Below are 22,023 nucleotides of genomic sequence, written 5' to 3' on the forward strand. Positions count from 1 at the left end.
TGCTCACTCGGGTTTGCACACAGCCGGTGTAAGAACAAGGTGGCCCCACTGCTCTTTTACCCCCATGTTCCCTCTTGCCCCTGGCACCACAAGGATGGAGAAGAGCAGAGCAGCAAGGGCCTTTTTCACATGGGGGTATCTGGGCAGGATTACCCCAGGGTCCTGGACCAAACAGGCAGCTCCTCAGCCTTTGGAAACCTCCCTCACCTTTGTTCCTTGGCCTTCTAGGGTTGGGGGAAGGGATCCCAATGAACATGTTTGTGCTGTTGTTCTTAATAGGGTGTTGTGTAACACAGAGGGAAGTGACTACACCGGGGACCCCAGCTGAGAACAGAGACTTTAATCCTGCTGCCCAGGGAAAACTTGGAAAAAATACCTACATCTGTTCTGTTGCATTAGGCTCATGGCTCAGAGACTGACAGCTGACCCTGGCTGCTCATGATGCCAAGGTACGGTCCCTGCCAAACATTGCCAGGGTAAGTTACCATGACTGATTAGAAAGGCAAAAGGCAGCCAGAGAAAACTAGGGGAGGAGCTCTCCCTGTGCAGGTTTTTCTGGAGAAGACCAAGCCAGAGTGCATCAGGGCACTTTATCTCGCCACATTGCCAACCAGAGCGGAGGAGCGACAGTGGAAGACAGCAGAGCAGGGAATGGGATGCAGGGAGAGGGATGAAGGTGTCCTCACCAAAAGCAAAGAAGAAATCACAGCTGCATCTTACCTCTCTGTGGGGCTCACTAAGGGTGGCCTTCAGGAGACAACCCTCCTCCTCCCCACTGAACATGTGCTAGGCTGAGGCCACAGAGGAAAAAAGGTGCTCTTGTGTCTACGAGCAGGGTTCGTGGTTCAAGAAGGGGAGGGGGCAAGTATTGCCCGCACAGAGCAGCACACACTCTTCCTGCCATGAGTCTGTCAGCTCTAGGACAAGTAAGAACACAAGTGTGGGGCTTCCTGACCCAGCACTGCAACACAGCTCCCTTCCAAGCTCAGGCTTTGTCATCACCTCACGTCCATCCAACAGCTCAGAGAAGAGTACAAGGGAAATAAGTTACCCAGGGAACAAAACCACACTACCAAAATTTGGCTAATGGCAGACACCCAGACACTTTGGAAACATGTCAAAGACCTCTCACTGTATTTGGTGGGGCTCTACATTGATACGCCCACTGGGAATGCAGTAGATGCTGCACTGGGACCACAGGGCATGAGGGAGAGCCCCTTCTCTGTGCAGCCTCTCCTACAAACACAGCAGGGTGCTGAGGGTGGCCCTCCTCCAGCTGGGAGAGGGTTTCTGGACATCCATTAACACCCAGTTTTCTGTGAAGGATCTGCCTGTTCCTTATTCAAGTATTAAATCGACTCAACCGTAATTAGCGTGACATCTATGACAGGATTAAAGCGGATTCTCTCTTCCTTTTCCTGCCTAGGGCCACCAGTTACCAACCACTCCTCCAGGTCAGCATCCTGCACAGGGGTGGCTAGCAGGAGAAGCAGAAAGAAAGTGCCTTTGTAACTCCTGTCTGTCAGAGGCAGGCTTTGACCCTGAAGCAGGAAGGTTTGTTTGCTTTAAATCTTATTTAACCGTGGCTGTTTTCATTATCCACATCCATGTCACACTTTTATCCACCCTTCGGAGGACAGGGAGGAAAGCTCTTGCTTTCCTCAGTCCATCTGTGGAGCAGACAGCTTTGATTAGCCACGTGCTTGTTGCCTTTCAATCCCTGCTGGCTGTCGCTTTGACCTTGTTCGACAAGACGAAGAAATCAGGAGAAGCTGTGTGTTTCCTCAGGACCTTTCAGCCTTTTATAAACTTTTATTTCAACACCACAACCTCCTATCAGACTCCGGTCCTCCATCAGTCTCCATAGGCTACCTCTTCACACAATCCTAAAGCAAGAATCCTGCCGGGAAATGCAGCCAGAGAGATGCCTTCTGATCCATGAGCACTTCTGCTCTAGAATCTAAAGATGCTTCTCGGGTCCAGCACCACCAGTCCCATGACTCTACCACCTTCTTCCCACTCTGCTGTTGCTGTTTGACCTGGTGCCTTTCCCTCTGCTCCTTACACTGCTGGGGAACAGATCCGTCAAGGTCAGAGCCTCAGGCCTGAGCTGGCTCGGCAGCACCAAATGCATTACACCTCGCTAATGTGTTTGGCATGTGGCTCCTCTGAAACCCTGCCACTTCGCACTTCCATCGCAGCTCAGCCCCTCTGGTTCCTCCTCCTGAGCAGGGCTGAGGCACAGCAGAGCCAACTCCTAGAAAGACATTCCCAAAGCACCTTCCAAAGCTACTTCCAACAGGCTACTGACACCACTAACTACAAAGTGCAAGGTCATCTGGGCCAAGCCACCTCTACTCAAAAACCACCTGATGCAGAGAGCGAGGCCTGTGCAGGGACCACTTCAGGACAGTTGCCCTCTGAAGGTGGTAACAGGGTCCTTTTTCCCTCCTGCCCTTGGAATGGCTGCACTGCCTCAGTCACCTACTGCAACTCATCCAAGCTCACATCACCTTCCACTCCCCCAGGCTCTCTGGAAAGGCTAGTGGTGCCTGCAGTTAATTAAAAAAAAAAAAAAAAAAAAAAAAAAAGGTCCATTTTGTTATAACGAGTCCTAGAAAAAGAATGTCAGGTCTCTCTCTGTGCATCAGCTCAATTCTGCTTTCCTGGTTCATGCATTAAAACTCTTTCTCCCCTCGCAAACCAATGACTAATCTGCATCTCAGAGCCTGAGGGAACACATTTAATCTGGTTAGTGTTAACCGATGTTGTTTGTTTGTATTAAGCACATTATTCTTCCTAAGCTATTTGTCTTGAATCTCCTGAGAGAGTGCTGCAGGTTAATCATAAATATGTAAATCCAGCTTCCCTTCATGCATTTTACATGTGTTGCCTATTGGAAAACAAAAAGGCAAGGGGGAGTGGTGCAACAGGGAACATTTCCGAGATGCTCATGTCTCATATGCTCCAGTTTGGGGATTAGAAGTGCAGCAAGAGAATCTGCCAGCCTAACAGCCGTTTACCAGACTAACAAAAAAAACCCCAAAAAACACAAAACCCCAACCTGCAGCGTTTCAAGAGAGCTGAAGCTGGCCACTTAAACCTGACCAGCTCAAGTCGACTATCGGTCCCCCTCTGGTGGCCAACCAGCCGGAGTCACCTTCTGTCGGCAGAACAGGGCTGCCACATGGGTACCTGTCCCTGCACCGCGGCACCTGGAGCATCCCTGAGCCCGGGGCAGTGTCATGCAGCGGCACTTCAGAGCGCAGGGCTGAGTTAGGGAGCATGGCAGACCAGGGCATCAGGGTAGAATGTCACGGAAGTCTTCTAAAAAAGGAAAAGGTTCATTACCAGAACTGGCAGCATCTGCCCGCTCCCTCCAACTTGGCAGCCTTAGAGCTATCTACAACTAGGCTCTCCATTTTTAAGAGCAAAATAGTGTAGCACTAGGAGCCCCCACCTTGAAATAGGGCCCTATTGTGCAAGGAGCTATACAGCATCTGGTCACAGAGAGACTGTCTGCTCTTTGGGATGGGGAATGAGATGGGGAGAAAGGACAGGAGATGAACAAGAAGAAAGCCAGCGGAAGGAAACTGGTCAGTGTAAGAGAGAGCAAGCGGTGAGATGCTCTCAGTGGGTGAGGGAACGCAGCAAGACAACAGTTCAATGTCTTACTAGAAGACGCCAAGGCAACATTTTAGCGCTGTCACTTTTAGTTTCAGCAATGACTACAATTGCTACCGGTGTATCACACGTTGTTCCCAGTACAAAAAAGCCTAGGAGAGGGAAGGCTGCATACTGCTGCTGACTGCTCTAGTCACAGACAACTGGGCTGCCAGTTTTCCCTAAAAAGGAGTCTGAGTCTGTTCCACACCAGCAATAAAGGCCTCGGCAAACCTGAGCTAGCTTCTACACAGCAAACCGCTTCTCCAGACAAATCTGAAACCCCCGGAGCCGGTTTCATCATCCTCCAAGAGGAGTGCACAGAACTGCGTTTCCTTGTTTCTTCACCCACTGCCGTAAGCGGCACTATCTCACCTCAAGGCAACCTTACACTTCAGCTACTGCAGCACAAGAGAGCCCCCGGCAGCTGTTCCTTCTGGTAAGAGATGAGATTTCTAAGATTACTCAGAAAATTGCATGAGTTTACAGGCCTTCAGAATTATGTTAGCATAATTCCCTAAATTAAGCGGTGGGTATGGGCCAACGCACTTCTTGCAGCTTATCAGAAAATTGCCTCAAGAGGGAGAAAAGAATTTGGTTTTGGCCACAGCAGAGTCACTTCCCCCAGAACCACCCAAACTCACTCCGGCCTTCACATGCTTCAGAGTTTTCTCTGAAGCAGCCTTAGGCCAATTCCAGTTTCTCCATCCCTCATATGGTGCAAAAGCTCTACTTCCTTCATCTGTACTCACTGCAGCTTTATACCAAGGCTGAGAGGCTTGGCTCTCGGCCTCACTCTCCACTTCCAACCCCGTGTGCAATTGCCCGTGCCTCAACAGACTTTGTAGCACGCCATCCCTGCAGAAGGGTAGCTGGAAAACACTGATTGGGAATTTTGGGTGAACTTCAGCTACAGCTGTTTCATTTTACTGCAGAAAAAGTTATAGCGAATGATGTCTACAAATGAACACATTCATGCAGTAACACCTCCCTCCTACAATCAAGTTTCATGCTCTGGAGAGCGGAGATTAGGGTTTCTCACGCATTCAATAATAAAAAAAAACCCACCCAAAAACACAACAAAACAAACAAGGAAAGAGCTTAAGAGGAAGATTCTAAAATCTCAGATCTTTGCACCATACAACTGATGCCAAGACAGGCTAAGGTCCTGGTGGACTTTGCTGTTTCCCGTAAGTGTTTTCCTTTTATAGCTCCCACAATCACAAGTTCAAACTATTTCTGCTGCCATATGTCAGGTCAGTCAGACACAAGATGGTAGCAGAACAGCCAAATCCATACAAAACACAGCAATTCACAATGTTACAGCCTGGTTCAACTGACTAATTGAGCCATAACACTATGAAAGCAAGAAGAGATCTTAGCCAAATCAAGCATAATTCCCCAATTTTCTCATTCAGGTATCTGAAAGAAAGTCCTTCTCTGTTAGTTCTACAATTGAGGCAACCAGACAGCTGAGCAGCAAAACAATGCACAAAAATCAATTTTTCCAAGCAGCACAACTTGACACATCTGAGGTCAAGTGGCTGTGTATGGAAGCAAGGATCCTAAGACATTAGGCAACTCCTTGCTATTGCTGGACACACAAGCTGAGGCATGTAGGATTCCAGCACGAAGCGCACAGGCATTATTTCTCTCCTAGCCACAAGTCCGTGCCAGGTGCCAGAATAAATGGAGGCTGTGCAGTCAGCAACAAGTCACTGTCACCACTCCCTCTCCAAGACATCACAAGAAACTGGCGATCAGGACGGACAATGTGGGCAGCCAGCCGATAGCACACATCCTGCAAAGAGAGGCAGAAACTTTAGCACCTCCTTCATGCTAAAGTAATCCAGCATGTCAAGCTCCCTCCTTCACACCCAAACAGATAGTTTCTGAAAACTCCAGCCCCGACTTGGCCCCCTTCCCGTGAGTAATACTGGTCATGGCGTGCAAAGATACGTCCACATGTTTTACTGTGTATCATTTTGCTCATGCCAGGTTTGCAAAGTCACCCACCTTTTAGCGCCCTGACCCCAACTCTGGCTGCCCTAGACTCACAACCTCTGCAATTTGCAAGGGTCACTGGAACTTCAGTTTCTGGATTCCTCATTGCTTTATCTAACCTCCGCCTTCTCAGAGTTCAGCGTAACACAACTTTGTTCCCACTGGAGCTTCTAAAAAATACCATGACCCAGCACAATGCTACAGAGGCAATCCCAGAGATGCGCATGCACCACTCGCTCTCTTCTATAGCTAGTGCTCATGGCTTGAAAGGCAGAGTCAAGGCTAGATGCCGGTTTCATAATACATAACATCTCCCTAGTTACGCGGTGGAACACAGCACAGCCAGCCATTGCTATACTGGCTGAAGATGGGCTAAACTGGGAGCCCAGTGGGATGCTGGGGTGGAGATACCACATTCTGCCCAGTACCATTGCTCCGACACCAAACACAGAGCCCAGGAAACAGTGTTTTCACCATTTTAAAGGCAACAAAGCTATTGGACAGAGAATCATGTTGCAGAATCTTCTCAAGTTTTAAAGTTATGATTTAAATCCTTAGGCTATTAAAAAAAAAAAACAACCTCATCCAAGGAAAACCAGCGATAAATTGAATGCTTTTTGTCAGAGCTAGCAACAGCTCAAAGAATCACAGAAATTGGATATTGCCCCTGAAGGCAACAAGCTGCTAATTTACTCATTACTCCGTTGTTTGTTAGCACGTACTTGCAGGTACATTGTTTCCACCCTGCAATCGGAAAGTATTTTATACAACTTAAAACTCTTCTCCTGGCTTCATCTAACCCTCTTAACGCTATAGTGAAGCATCACCAGTACAAATACCTGCAGCTCAAAAAGTCAGGTAATAAATACATGGCGAGATGGAAAAGTAATGGCACCAGCTGCATTATTAGTTTACATAAGAGTCCTTAAAATACTTTCTGGCATTACCAGCTGCTTCAGCCCATATTCCAGCCTACTGCAGAGAAGCCTCACGGTGGTCTGTAAGCCCCCAGCCCAGAGTCCTGCCTCTTCCCAGAAGCTCACAGGTCCTGGGTTCAGTCAGGCATCCTGAAAGGCTGCAGGTGGAGAACCGTCCTCCCCCGGGCTGCAGCAGACCTCAGCGAGACACCTGAAGACCTGGAGAGGCCCCTTGCCTAGGGACAGCGCTAACCAGTTTGATTCCCTCTGTACCAAAAGAACACTGAGCTGAGAAGGCAGCGTTTTTAAAATATTTTATTTATTATACAAACTATTTACAAAATCAGCTACTACAACCGCAGGCTTCCAAATTTTGGCTGTTCTCTGCCAGCAATTCACCAGAGGGAACTAGCATACGACCTGTATCATCCACAGCTCCTGGTTTCTAAAAACACGCAACATGGCCTGCAAGCACAGGCTGAAGCCAGGCCCTCTGCACCTCAAAGCAGCTTCAGGAGATACGGAACCTGTCTGAGATGATACCAGGATCCTAAAGATTTCTACAGAAGGGCCTCTATTAAGTGGGAATAGAGTGGGTAAAAAGAAAAGTAACGAGCCTCTGCCAGAAGTAACGTACAGTACAGGTGACCAAAGCACATCCCCACTGCCAGTGTTAAGGGCAGCATAAAAAGTGACTGTACTGGGAAAGGGTATAAAGCTAGAGACAAGTTTAGAAACATTATGATGGATCTCAGGAACACGGGACCAGCTAGGGGCCCGTGGAAACAATGGGAATGGGTTTAGTTGACTAAGCACCCATCACAGTTCTGACTGCACTTGTGTTAAGAAGTCCTTGGCATCTGCACAGCTGCTAGGAAGCATGGGGTGCTGGCTGCAATGTGATGAGAAGCATTTAGGAACTCCTTCCAGCAGAGGAAGACTGCTCAACATCCAGCTACTTTATCCTCAGAATAAAAAAGTCCAGCTCAAGAGAAGAAGGGAGAAGATTCCTGAGGAAGATGTCACTGGCAGAGTTTACCCATAGCTACAAGTCTGGAAACGTCCTCACCAGGTGAGACTGCAAGACAAGGCTGCAACATGGGAACAGCATGAAGCTATGCCTCTCAACAAACAGGAGTTAAGCCAAGCACCACCACCTTCTCTCAGTCCCTGGAGAAAGCAGTGAAGTGGTGGCAGGGAGAACACAGGAGCTGTACCTCTACCGAACATGGAAGCCACCTGTAGCGTAAATAAAATAGTACCGTACTCTCCACCCAAAGGAGGTCAGGACCTTGCAGAATGGAGCCCGCACTAGAAAAAGGGAGAACAGCCACTACTGAAGTGATCCGTCAGAGCGTGACAGTGGCAACTCTCACGCTGGCAGCCTCCCAGCACCTTGGTGCCAGTGAGGGAATGAATTCACAAGGCAAAGAAATCCCCCTGAGTAGTCTCAATGTTCAGCTGGCTGCTTTTTGGCACCAAAATGGCTTATTCTTTAATGTACAGAAGTAACACACTCAGCCCAAGAATGGCTAAGATGCTGCCTTAAAAACATTTTCTAGATGTAGAATGTTTCCTCCGAATTCTCAATCAATTCAACTAAGCTATACTGGAAAAGCACACACAGTTATCTTAAAATATCCATACTGCGCAGAAGTCTGCCCAGTTCAGCCTGAGGATAGCAGAAGGGGACTGAAGAGGATGATGTGACTTTTTATCTAATAGCGTTCTAAAATTAGCTCAGGAAGGCCAGTCTGAGACTCCATTCTGGAAGAAATCCAGCAATTCCATAATCCGGGGAAAGCTTACATTGCAGGTAATAGCAACGCAGATTTCTCATACTTTGACACTCCTGCATGCCTTTGACTCCTGACCTGAAACATCTAAAAAACTGTTGAGAACTTTAAATATCTTGAATTTTGCTTCACTGAAGAACTCATCAAGATTCTCAGATTTCCCTTCCCTTTATTTCCCTGGGAAGGGCTGAATGGACTGCCAGCAACAACGCAACCCAGTCATAAGCTCACTTCTCACGCTGGTCTGCCCACTCCTCTCCCCACAAGCCAGACAATAGTGAGCGCAGGCTGTTGAGTGATCACTTGAGTGAAGTTCTAGTTAACATTTTGTGCTGGAAAGCCTGCAGTACTGAATGGAACAGGAGGAAAGGAGAGCTGAAGAAGGAGGTGGAAAGACTGGGAAGACAGAAAGCCAGCTGCTCTCCAGGCACCAGCACCCCTCTGGAAACTCTGCCTGAAATGCAGGAGAGAGAGAGAGAAGCCTCAGGCTGCTGCATGATAGAGGTAGAAGCCAAGACCCTGTGGGATGCTGGGGTGGAGGTACCATGTTCTACCCGGTACCATCACCCCAACAACAAACACAAGCCCAGTGCACACTGTAGCTGCTTACTGACCTGTCCCTTACTACAGAACGTACATACCCTGAAGGTGAACGTGGGATAGGCATTGGTGCTCAGCATTGAGGGATCACACCCATGCCCATACTCTCTCTCCTGAGGAAGGGAAAAGAAGGCAAGGGCATGGGACAGCTTCCTGTGCAACATCAACTATCAGAAACATTCAGTGGAGGAGAAACTCCTCTTCCAGTTCATTTGCAGAGGCTCATTACCAGCCGCTGCTGGAGAAGGACGCTTCTGCTGCTGGACCCTGGTGGAGGTAGTACAGGATCACTGTCAGGGCCAGCACTTGTGCTCCAGTGAGATTGTTCTCCCCCTTGGGTTATTCCCTCCAGTGGACACTGCCCATTTTTCTCTGTGGCACAGGCAACAGCAGCATCCAGAGCAAGATGGAGAAGAACCACCAGAAACCCTTCTGGGTCAGGTGCTGGAAGGATGGACAACCCTATACTCCTCACGAGTCATAGAGTTAGATGAGCTAATCGGAGACATCACTGGGGGAGTTGAGCCAAGACATGGGAAGTTACTAAGGCTTCCCGTGAGCCAGGTTTCCAACAAAGCTCCATGCTGGTCTTCCCTCTTCCTGCCAGAGAGCTACAATAAAGGCAGCTCAGCAGACGTCCTGCACCTCACTGTAACTTCTGCTTATAAACTTCATCTTGTCACAGAAGGATGGTGTACAGGGTGCACAGAAATCAAATGCAGTATCTTCTTGATGAATGCACCACAGTCCTTTCGCTGTTTCATGTTGACCCAGAGGGATAATGAGGGAAAGGAAAAAGATGAGCTCTTGATGACATATCTGGGACACAGAAAGGCCACGTGACATCTTCTAGATAACAAATTCCTTTACATGGAGTCTTTGCTCTGCTTCCATTGCCCATGTGAAGGGAAGGAGAACAAGCAGAGGACTGAACCTGGGTCTCGCCACGAAGAGCCAGGAGGCTAAGTGGTCTCCTGGAAAGGGGAAATCACAGCATGCCAAAGCCCTCACAACCCTCGCTGATAGCTAGCTGCAGCATCTTGTGCACTTCTTCATAGGAGTCATAAGTAGGGAGGCACAGCTGGTTAAAACTGTAAAACAAAACAAAAATTCTATTCAGACCAGATATGAGAGGTGACCATCTCCATCAGCTGCTTTTAGACAAGTTGACAAGAGCATCACACACATTACATGTTACACACTGCTTGCCCACCACAACTAGCTAGTCATTCCCAAAAGCACGAAGCAGAATGTTCCACTGTCCCAGGATACTTGCCAAGTGTGGGCTGTTGGCAAAGTACTGTGAGTTGGAGCCGCAATGATCTGGAAAGATGGGCAGAGTGCAGCAAAACCTCCTGGGGGCAGCTGGGAGGAACCAGTTGTGAACTGCAAGAGCCTGGCCAGCTCTTCCTGTGTGAAACTGGAAACCACGGTCCAAAACCACCTCATGACCTGTTAGGAAACAGGAAAGGTAAAACCAGGTCAGCCAAGCAAATCAAATAAGCATATAAACAATTTATAGGAAGATCAGTCAATTGCCCTTGCAAGCAAGTACTCTACTAATAGTCACAATTTTTTGTTTTACCAGGATGACACACAGAGACAAGTATTAGATAGTTTGTTCTTATCAGTTAAGAAATGTCCCACGCTACTACCTCCCACCATTCCTTTCTCTTAAAGCAGAAAGGCTTCTGCTCTTCCCACAGAGATTTTATTTTTAGAAATACCTGCATAGGCAATGAGGCAGGTCTACAATGCAGAAGCTCATTTTGCTTCATGCACTATGCTAATCTCTTACTTTATCACGTCCTCTGGTACTTTTGTAGGAAGGTGGAACCATCCATGTTTACAGCCAGAAGCTTGTATTCCCAGTCTCTTTTCATCTTGGGTGTTTTGGCAGCTTCCATTATTTTTCTAAATGAAGCTGCTACCATTACCATACCCCTCCCACCGGGAAAGGCAGGGAGGGATGGAAACAATTACAGGGTACAAAATTAGGCTACTACATCAGTAGCCTTTACCACAGCACTGAATTGCAATCACTCCATGTGGGCTGCAATCACGATCTTCAAGCATCCCTTAGAGATCAGTGTATCACCGTTAACATCTTCAGTAGCAAGAATTCCCATCAATTCCTCCCGATTCCCTGCTGAACTGTATTTTGTTGCATGTTCTTACAAAGACCACTGCCGCTGATTTTTACCTCCTGGTAACTGACTAAGCGTCATCTCCACTCAGCCAGGCTGAAAGATCTCTCTAGGGGGAAACACTATTTCATAATGCATGGAGTCCTACTCCTGACCCCTGAATCTTCCAGTTCATCTTTCTGGAAGCTTAATTTCCAACAAGGCAATCTGCCACTGCTGTAGTTGGGATAATGGGTTTCAGCAAGCAGGAGGGAGAAATCCTTTCATTTACCTTCTCACGGAAGTGCCAAGATCCTCCTACAACTACAGCATGTGCCTTGAAGTCACAGACACTGATATCTCCAGTACCACACATCAGCAACTGAAAAGCAAAAGACTGGAATCAGAAAGTCAGGAGCCCAGGAAACAAGGTAACAGCTACTGTGCAAATTACAAACATTTAAAATGCTTAGAGAAGAAACATTCTGACTTTATTCCAGATCCAGGAAGTGCTTTATTTGTCAGAGAGGAGGGGAAGTAAGAGTAGAGATCTTTAGGGAGGCAGCAATTACCTCAAGCTCATTCTCATCAAATATAGCCAGGAGGTTCTCGGGAACTAGTTCGTTAAGACCTGGAAGAGAAGAGCAGAGCAGCAAGTGCTATCCCCTGGGACATAAAGGCAGAAAGGAGAGGGTAGCAGACAGCATGTTACCTTTCAGGAAGTGATCCACCTCCTCTCTAACCTGATTGGCCAGCCTGTACTGCGCAAGCAGATTTAGATATAAGATTTTGTTTTCATTGGTCACTGGTACTTGTGCCCCTCCTGTCACCAGTTCCACTACCTGAAAACAGGAGAACACTTGACATCAGCAGCCTTCCCCAGACCTCAACTCCCAGTCAAAATAACCACAGGCAAGGAGCTACTGCCCAGAGTAAGCTCAGTTTTCTGGGGCACTGAGCAGAGTTCTCAGCCTCCACTGCTATAGGCAGAAGGGGTTAAACTGTCCCACCTTCAGGAACTGCCTCCCTCACCTTCTCCAGCTGTCCTGTTTTGCTATACTTCTCCTCAGCAAAGACCAGATCCATCTCACTCACATCATTGTTCAGTATGAAACAAACTTTGGATTTATAGAATTCTGGATCATCTGTTTCAAAATACTGTGTGAAAAAAAAGAAGGCAGGGACATGGAGGGAATGAAAAAAAAATAATATATATACACTGTTAAAAATATATACACTGTTAACTAGGACTCTGGATCTGCTTCTACTACACTAATGTTCGACCTCTCCCCAGACCAATACAGGCTTCAGACGAGGCTGGGAAGGTTTACCTTATAATGCATACGTAGTCCTATGATCTGAGCCAGGAAGGATCGGGTGAAGCGAGCTCGAACCAGTTGTTTGTAAGCACCTCCCAGAGATGATTCATAAAGACACTTTCCTACTAGGCGGCCTGCAAATTCATACACTTTGAGTCGTAAATATGTGGGACGCCCTGGATTTGGATGCACCTGTGAAAAGGAGGCGAAATGAACTATCCAAATATCAGACAAGGCTAGCACAAATAGCAAGTATGGGACCAGTTCAAGTCACTACATCTCTCAGGCTGCCCCAAGGAGCTTTAGTGTACTATCCTCAAAGCCAAGCAAGAGAAATAAAATACCTGAGCCAGAAAAGGATTCTGAAACATTCAAACCCAACATAACCTCTGGACACTCTGACATCAACTCCTCTTGCCCAGTCCACCCTTCCCTGTTCATCTATCCAGTTCTTTGACACTTTAATGTGTTAAGATCATCAAGCAAAGCTTTGAGAAAGGCACTGGAAGTGGCTGTGCAGGCAAGCTAAAGAATGGGTAAGGCTGCACATCGCTCAATAGCAGCAGCATTATTTAACCATCAGCACATCAATGCACACATTTCTGTGCATTCAGCATAGGAACTGCAGACTCACCAAGGCCTGGTTGTTATCACTAAAGCGGGTAAAGAGTTGATTGGTGGTATCAAATAACGCCTTACAGATGAGCTCAAACCACTCTCTTCGTGGACCTCCCCAGTCCAGAGCTACAAGATAAAAAAAAAGCTTGGTCATTCATGGGTCATTAACTTAAGAGTTTCATGCATGCTGCTTAGTATTACCTGACACGAGAGCTCATGACAGTGAGCAGCTCCATAGCAAAAAAGCAGTAGACAGGGACTCCAGCACTCTAGGTTCTTCTCCCAAACCTAATCCTAATACTTTTTATTTGGTCCCCATGTAAAGTAGGGATAGAATTGCAGCAGCAGGATAATTGACTAACATCTGTGAGAAAGTGAAAGGGCTGGAAAGCCACAAAGGATAGACATACTACAAGAAACCCGAACTTCAGACTAAAACTAGTTCATCAGCATCCCTTTCATTTCCTTCCCACATATATTCACAGGATAACTCACCTTCTTCATCCTGAAAAATTACTTCAAAGTTTTTGCTCCAGTCAGAAACAGAAAAATTCCGTGTTGCTTTAAAAGACTGAAAAAAAAAAAAAAAAAAAAAAAAAGAAAATAGCAGCAGCCGTTACTGCTTGGCACCTCATAACCAATATGCAATCCTGCACATGTTGATGGGCAATTTAAGCAACACAAAAACCCAAGAAGCAGTCTAGTACTCTAAAGTATAACAGTGAGAATTAGGAACTCCTAAGGTCTGATTCTTATTTGTCTAAGGTCACATAAGCCAATTCCTCATTTCCTATTATGAGACACATTATTCACACAAATACAGCTCATCTTAAAACCAGTGTGAGGTCTTAGCACAGCACAGATATAGCCCTCTCAGGGCTGCAGTACCATAGTTTAAGGTATGAAAGTGCCTGTGGGAAGAAGCAACTTCTGTAAAGCACTCTCAGCCCACGAGTTAGATTTAAAAAAGGAATGTTTCAGAGAGCATTAGAAAATAGCTTGAAGGTTTCACTGAGTTCATACTTAAAGCAAGTCACGATGCAAAAAAGTAACAAAATATTTGAAGTGTCTAGAACTTCCTGCATCCCACTTCTGGATTCCAGTTGAAGAAAATTTAACAAGCTATACTGCAGTCCTCAGTCATACAGGTAACTTTGTCTTAGCTTGTCTTCAAATAGGTTAGAGCATCACACTAGTCATGCCTCTGCACTAAACACACTGGTCACATTCATTGTGCCTGTCAACCTTGGACACTAAAGCTTACATTCATTATTACGGCACTAAATTTATTTTGTCTTACTAGGCTGTAACACCAATGCTCATGACCATGCAGGAACTCCCAAAATAGTGGGGAAAAAACAGTCATGGAAATACTGTTTAGAAGTGAAGTCATTTTGTAGCAAGCTATTAAGAGAAACAATCTTGCAAACACTTCAAGCCTATACATGCAGAAAATATTCCAAAACACCAGGTTACTTAGTATAAATCAATGGAAATCTCAGCCAATCCTGCTTTCCCTTCTATGTTCTTTCCCATCTTTGCAACACTACTGTTGTGAGATGCAGGAACAGTAAGTCAGTGTACACCGTATTTAGAATGTCAGTTAAAAACTGTATTATATGAATGACTCTTAAGTTCGATTTTAGAAACACATCAGCTCAGGTCAGCATCAGTGAAGCCTTAACTCAAGGACTCTACAGAATATTTATCACACTGAACCACTACTAGAAGCCTGTTGATGCAGAGTTTCACGCATGCAGCTTAGCAACACCTGATTTGACAACTTATCTCACTGAATGGCTCTGTACCAGAAAAACTGTAAATAAAGACTCAGAAGCTCTAGGTTCTGCACCCAAATCTGGTCCAGTTAGTCATCTCTCTCTAGGCCTCATTTCCAATGTAAAGCGGGGACAGAACAGCACCAGCAGAATTCCTGCCTTTACAGGCTTTGCATGCATTTACCCTAGACATCTCTCAGGGCTTGATTTCCTCTGTGATGAGCTCCTTAGAACCTTACCAAAGCTGAAGTTTCCTAATTACTCCAGAAATTGATCTGATCTTACTGGCTGTAGAGAAGTAACGCAGGACCCCACACAATAACAAACCTGAACACAGAGGAGCTACCTTGAAAATTTTTATGTGGATTCCCCCCTGCTCCCATCTCAAGCCATCTACTGGCATCTGTCTTGAAGCAGAAGGTCTAATCATTTTCAGCATGGTTGCCCTAGCACATGCCAGTTGGGATTTCTTTAGGCACCAAGCAGAAGGAAAAGCATGAAGGAAGCACTGGGTTTAAGTGAAGTGACCTATACACTCACCGATTCCAGCAGACAGTGACGGCTGACCTTCAGCGTGACCTTCGAATGAGGTCTTTTCATATGCACCTGACGTAGCTCTCTCTGAAAGAAGTTCACTTTGTCCTGGAAGGTCTCCGAGCCTCCTGAGAATAGCGGCAATTTGGGTCAGGCCTGAGATGTCAACACCGCAAAAATCTTGAAGGCATTCCTAAGACTAACTGCACAGATCAGCTTTACAGCCCAAGGATGAGTTTATTACAGCACGGTTTGGAGACAGAACTCCAAAGGCACTTTGCAGTTAGTCTTGCTCACATTCAGACACTCACAGGCGTTCTTTCAAAGAGCCTGACAGAAAACACGATATGGAAAGGAACAGCTGGCATGATGAAATACATTCACTGGAAGCACCAAGAGGAACAGAACATGATATTCCAGGAATCAGAGTTTTCATCAGAGGTCATTGAGTGCTGGAAATCCTCATTCCCCAGGGAAAGTACCAGACTCAAGTGCTAATTTCCTGACTACTGTACCCACCTCACCACCCCTTTACCTATGTTTTTATGCAGAGAGCGAATGAAAGTGGCTGCCAAGATGTTCCTCTCCTTGCAGCTGAGCTCCACAGGGGGTTGGATCCCATCATCCACCACCAGTGTCAGTAATTTGTGCACAGGGTCAGGACCAAGGTATGAAAACTAGCAGCAAAAAGATGCAAGAAAGAGTAAACCCATCATGCACAAGACACAGTTATGTTCAGCACAGAGCAACACCACCTGCAATCTAAGACTTTCTCTGCTCACCCATGCAGATGCAGCTAACAGGAACACTATTTCAAGCATTCAGACTCCAGTTAGGAGGCTGCTTCAAACTTCACACCCTAGCCTAGGGGCTTCAGTGGACACAATCACAGCATTTTTATAGCAAGGTTATGAGGAGAAAAAACAAACAACCAAAAAATGCAAAAAGAATCAAGACTTTTGCCTAGCACTGGGACAAAAGCCAGGAAGAAGTGATACAATAGGCTCCTATTCATAAACATTAGCAGAATTTAGGCACCGAGAGGGGATTTCAGTGTTGATTTTTTTATGCAACAAAATGTTGCTCTGTGGGTGGAAGCCCTACTCTCCAAAAGGAAAAACGCTGTCGTTCACAAGGACCACGAGCTAACGACACAGAGGTGCAGTGACAGCTACATGGAAGGAGGCTCACCTTTGTGCCAGGACATACTCTAAAGGTGAAAAGGCGCCATGGAATGATCTTCAGATAAAATTCTTTCACTGAGAATTGCTGAGTAACCACAAGGAAAAGAAAATGTTAAAGGTCACACATCTGTTAAGGGCTGTTACTTAAACATGAGGCATAGCACAGATCCACAAGGCCAGACCTCCCTCCACCCCCAGGGACAGGTTTCTGCAACATTTGGTGACATCTTCTGGCATGATACATAAAAACCTTTTATGTTATACAGAACTGTAAATTACCTGTCAGTAAGACTTTACTGCCTGCATTTACGATGCATGTGGGATCCCAGCACAACACAGATTTTACAGCAGTAAGTTGCTGCTTTCAGTAGAACATCACCAGTCTAACAGGAAGGTAATGTTAAGTACACTTGAGAGGCTGAATTCAGGACAAGATTGTAACGTACTGACAAAAAGGTTTTGGAAAAAGTCACACTAACAAAACTATTGCTGTTACTAGTCCCTAATTTTCAGAACCATTTCAAACAACTTTTTAAAAGCACTTGCAATTGCTAAATCCAGGAGATGTAGAGAAATTTCTTCTCAATGTATTTCTGCCAGGACAAATAACTACCAATTTTGGAACTGTGGCCTTCTGGAGAGCAAGCTAAAATGAAATTTTAGCATCTTTAGACAAAACAAAAACCCATTTCCTGCACAAGCCTGTTCTAGCTGCGATGACTGGAAAAAATGACGAGCAGCATTTCTCCAGAAACAAAGCAAATATGAAAAGCAATCCCTTAAAGCAATAACAGCATAGTAAGTTATCTGCTGTAGCGGACAGATGCTCTAGGTACATATACAGATATCCAGGGATACAATTATGCAAGCAGGCAGCAGATTTCTAAATCTCTAGCAACACCCTCCATCCTGTAACTGTTTCACAGTCCTCTCTCTCTCTCAGAACAGCAACTCCTACATTAGTCTTTCATTTTGATATTTACCACTGCATTTTTCAGAATGAATTCAGATTGATAGATTAACAAAATGAATTTAAATTTATTAGTAGATTTAGTGGAATTTTCCTTCTAGTTTCCCTAAATGCTCGTAGGCAATAATAAGGGGAAACAGCCCATTAACATATTCTTACTATAAGAGTTTCTCAGTTTCTCTTTACTTGCTTGAATTCTGTTTCTTTTACTTATACATTTATCCTTTGTCCTCTGATTACTTTTTTTTCTTTTCCCTGAAACAGTCAAGAAACAGGACAAAGACATGAAGTCTGAGAATCTCTAAGTTCCAGTCTACAGGTACCAGAAATTAAGAAAGTGAATTGCAGGTCTGACCTGACCAGAACAAAGGAAAGGTAAACAGAATATCTACTGAACAATCAGGAAGAAAACTCCTAGTGCACTTTAGATCAGGCTTAGAAAGATGCATGGAGTCCTAAAACTTCAAGGAGGATTTTAACATTATTCTCAGTCATGAGCTCTGTGTTTGCTCTCTAGCCTGAGGCAAACCTTTTTTAACCAAATTTGAGACGCCTAAATCTGGAGCTAAGATACAGGGTACAAGGAAGCTCTTCAGCTGCAGTGTACTTTAAACGTGCACTCAAGAGTGGTAACTTTGTGATATCTACCTTAGGTGACACATAGCAGTACACTTTTTTAGGTTTCTTCACTTTCTCAGGAGTTTGGCTGTCAGAGGGAGAATCTTCATCTTCATCCTCAGTTGCAGTAGAAGGACGGCGCTGGGAGGAGCTCAGATGCACTGGTGGAAGTTGCCACTGAGTGTTGGTATAACTAGGAGCATCATAAAGGTAGGCTTCAAAGTAAATACTGACACCTGAGGTGGACACATTGCGTTCTACAATGTTCTTTTCATTCTCTGTGGGAAACAGATATAAAAGAGTTGTGTAAATCTTAATGGAGACCAGAATCAAAAAGTAAAGAGTCCACAGACCACCACCAGATTAGTTACTATGATTTTAAAGAAAAAGCTACACATCCAAAGGAAAACCTCGTCAAATAAACTCTGATAAAGAGAACCCAGGAGTGAGATGAAAAGATTTCCAAACAGCAGTTTGTGTCCTGGCTTCAGACAGTGACTGGTTGAATAAAAAAAGGAAAAAGGCATACAGAACCTCTCTCTCAGAGCACCAGCCTGAAGGGATAGCCACTTGACAGCCACACTGCGGACTGGCTCACTCCTGAAGAAACCAGGAATTGTGAAATTGTGAAAAAGCACATAAGTTACACCATATAGCTTAACATACAACACATGACTGGCTCACTTCCAGCATGGCTCAGATGCCAAGTATTAGCAAGCAATAAAAATTGCCTCATTTCAGAGGTAAACCACCTGAGATAGGGGAAAAAACACATGTGATTTTATCTGCTGATGGAACAAGTGTATCAGCCTTCAGAGACGTCCCTTGCCAGCAGCAAATTCATTTACCTTAGCATTTTTAAATGAACAGGCATTCCTTGAGCAATAAAGCATGGCTAGCCTGTAGGGAAGCCACATTTGCTCTGCTACATAAATGTGCAAAGCACCTTGTAAGAGGACACCTGGACAAAGAATACTGAGTAGCTCTTGACTCACCACTTAGAACAATGATATCAAAATCACCATTGCTTATGGGCTGGTTCTGGTAGGAGATGCAGGCATGGAAACATCCCCTACGGTGCAAGGTGAGTCGGAAGAACACTTCACAAGTCTGCCGATCGGACACCACAGACTTCTCAAACACAACGTCAGAGCTCTCTTCTTCTTGAGGACCCAGCTAAACAGAAAACAAATTAATAATAGGGGGCTCTCTAGCTCACCTGAAGTCAAGCAGCAAGGGATGAGGTTGCGCTCACCTCATGGATGGAGAGGCTGTAATTGTGCTCATCTATCAGGGACACAGAATTGCTGGTGGGATTGTCATACTCATCTCTGGGAGCTATCTGCAGAGTGTGCTGCTGCCCACAGGTCAGCACCAGAGTGGAGAAATGGCAGACAATTTTGGTTTTGGAGGGAACCACCATCCCTGAAGCAGACAACAGTTTAGAGTCAAACAAATTGCAAGGTGAAGCTACGAAGAACAAAGGAAAAGCAACTAGGGGCACAATACCCTTGAAAATGGATCAAATCTAAACACATTCCATGCCCCTAAATTCAAAAGACAAAGTATCTGAGCACTGAAATACACGGTGTGGTGCACAGGGCTTGCCTTGGATCAGAAACTTAATACTGATAAAGCAAACCCGGTTAGTAGCCCTCTAAGGAATACTTTTTTCCATCATCCCAACCTTCATCTCAAGAACTTGATCCCACTGCACGTATAAAACACAAGTCGGCTGACATCCAAGGAAACCTGCAAATTCAGCTTACCAAACAAACTTTAGCCTGGAGGGCATCTGAGTTAAACCTGAGCTGCTTCTTTCTGAAGGGGTATCTCACCAAACTTTGTGTCTATTCACAATGCAATGATATTAGAGCTACTTTCAATGAACATGCACAAAAAATATAAAAGATGCTGATTGGGGTCAATAAACAAAAGTAGAAGGGAACAAATTCAAAATGGAAAAAAAGGAAGTGTTTTTAAAGAAGTGTATAACCAAAGGTATCAACTGCTTCAGAAGCTTAAAGAAATAAAGTAAGGTATTCAAAAGAGGAAGAGTCAAATCATGACAGCATTTCTAATTCAGATACAAATGAACTCAACGCTCACAAAAGGCATTCTCTGACTACTAGATGGATCACGAAGAACTTGCTACAGAACAGAGAACGTGACACAAGTGATTAGGGTATTTAAGCAGCACTAATGACTTGTTCTGTAAGACAGTTTCTATTTCACCACGTACTGGCAGCCACAAGCACGTTTTAATCATGGGTCTACTGCTGGGATCTACACAAGGCAAGAGGAAAATGGTGTAGGGCAACTCTTTCCCTGTAACTTACCTATTTTAGCTGGAAACACATTTACCTAACTGCCTCCAATACCTCGAAATCTACTTTGAATCATCAGAGGGCCACTTAGACCTTACCTGGCTGGAACACCTTGTAGTAAGGGCTGTAGGCCACATTCAAGCCACCAAGTTTTACAGTGATCTCGTATCTCCCAGCCCTGCGCACAGTGAAGGCCACTTTCACCACATTAGAGTTAGGCTCCTGAAGAACTTCCTGGGTTACAGGAATATCAATTGCTAGCTCCACATGGCAGATGTGAACTCGCAGCCCCACAGTTCGGTGAGCAGGGAAGGGCTGCCCATTTTTATAGAATAACTGCATGGGAAATAGAGAAGTCCAGGTAAGCAAAAATGTGCAGCACACAGAGTAAAAGAAAGCAAATTGCCTTGGGGCAACAAGGGCAAGAATCCCAGCTCGGTAAAGGAAAAAAAACTAACAGCCAGCTCTGTCACACAGGCTGTGTTTTCCAAAGCGAACAGGGCACAAGTGGGCATTTAACAGCCTCATGCTCTTTTGTGCTGGGGTTCAAATGAGTGCCCTGAAATGAACATCTCTCGGCACTTCTTCTCTGCACTGTTAGTGCAATATCAGAGCAGAAACCAAGAGGACCCACTACCGAAAAGTAAAAAGGAAAGCTACATGCTTTCAGAGAAACAAGCAGGTCTTGCCCATTTGTACAGCTAAGCTGTGGAAAACCTGTCACCAATTTGTTACAGAAAACACCACGGAGAAGATGCTGACATAAGAAGTTGACCCAGTGCGTACTGATAAGAAGCATCAGCATGAAAATGCGTTAGATAAAAATCACAGGCAGCTCAATCACAGATCTGCCAGACAATTTCAGAAGGTATCACACCTCAACAAGTACTTCTTTCCAAGGGAAGAATTACACCTTGAAACCCTGTGTGCATGGCTCTTCAAGAGCCAGCAGCTTGTGGGCCAGATCCTGCCTGCCACCTGCAATCAGCAAAAGGTTACTATTATTCCCTGTTTCTAAACAAGGGAGAGTGGGTGGCCTGAAGTAGTATGTATCCTGACTGTCAGTGAGAGAAATCAGTGCACCTAACAGCTACTGTTGATGAATAAAGGGCTAAGCAAACGGGAGACAAGCATGAAGCAGAAGGACACACTTCTGGAGCTGCCATGAGTGAGAGTCAGTAAGGTGAAGGGACTATGTTTAAACAGCAGGAACAGAACAAGACCCTTTCCCTTTAGCTCTTTTACGCTGCCTGCTTTGGACTTAGAACTCCTCACTCATCCTCAAGCAGAAGGGTTTTCTTTATCTTCCCAAGAGGGATAGGTATGGCAACTTAGATGAACCTTTCTTCTTATTTTGATACCCTTCTGGGTAGGGAAGGTGAGGCAGAAAGGTGGGCACATGAGCCCAACAAAACCTGTTCAAACTTCTTCCATGTAATGCCGAACTCCCAGCGTTCAGGCCCCTCACCCATCTCACTTGTATACTTGTCCCATTCCCCTAGACCTGGCGTTTTGGGATTGGAGGGAAACAAGACTCCTTGGCAGGCTTTTCCAGGTCAGGCAGAATAA

At 45.4% G+C, this 22,023-nt stretch overlaps 1 protein-coding gene across 4 annotated transcripts in view; it reads right to left on the reverse strand.

The window, feature by feature from the left end:
* Window positions 1-325: 325 nt before the first annotated feature.
* The window catches only part of AREL1 (apoptosis resistant E3 ubiquitin protein ligase 1), a 28,804-nt gene continuing 7,106 nt past the window's right edge, over window positions 326-22,023 (reverse strand). Inside the window, exons 5-21 of one of the 4 annotated variants that reach the window (XR_005828788.1) lie at window positions 20,553-20,790; window positions 19,383-19,552; window positions 19,123-19,303; window positions 18,158-18,405; window positions 16,547-16,624; window positions 15,891-16,032; window positions 15,362-15,483; window positions 13,539-13,614; window positions 13,060-13,169; window positions 12,438-12,617; window positions 12,139-12,264; window positions 11,819-11,948; window positions 11,679-11,737; window positions 11,399-11,488; window positions 10,257-10,432; window positions 9,022-10,071; window positions 326-5,464 (exon numbers count right to left, since the gene is read on the reverse strand). Coding sequence is in view for 3 of the 4 variants with exons in the window: in XM_040599868.1 (XP_040455802.1) it covers window positions 9,969-10,071; window positions 10,257-10,432; window positions 11,399-11,488; window positions 11,679-11,737; window positions 11,819-11,948; window positions 12,139-12,264; window positions 12,438-12,617; window positions 13,060-13,169; window positions 13,539-13,614; window positions 15,362-15,483; window positions 15,891-16,032; window positions 16,547-16,624; window positions 18,158-18,405; window positions 19,123-19,303; window positions 19,383-19,552; window positions 20,553-20,790 (2,229 nt within the window). In the remaining variant the exon portion in view is untranslated. Of the gene's footprint in view, window positions 5,465-6,883; window positions 10,072-10,256; window positions 10,433-11,398; window positions 11,489-11,678; window positions 11,738-11,818; window positions 11,949-12,138; window positions 12,265-12,437; window positions 12,618-13,059; window positions 13,170-13,538; window positions 13,615-15,361; window positions 15,484-15,890; window positions 16,033-16,546; window positions 16,625-18,157; window positions 18,406-19,122; window positions 19,304-19,382; window positions 19,553-20,552; window positions 20,791-22,023 lie in introns of those variants that run through there. The other 3 variants (XM_040599869.1, XM_040599868.1, XM_040599870.1) reach the window with 3 other exon arrangements.

The sequence above is a fragment of the Falco naumanni genome, chromosome 7, assembly GCF_017639655.2.
Source record: "Falco naumanni isolate bFalNau1 chromosome 7, bFalNau1.pat, whole genome shotgun sequence".
Lineage (NCBI taxonomy): Eukaryota > Metazoa > Chordata > Aves > Falconiformes > Falconidae > Falco > Falco naumanni.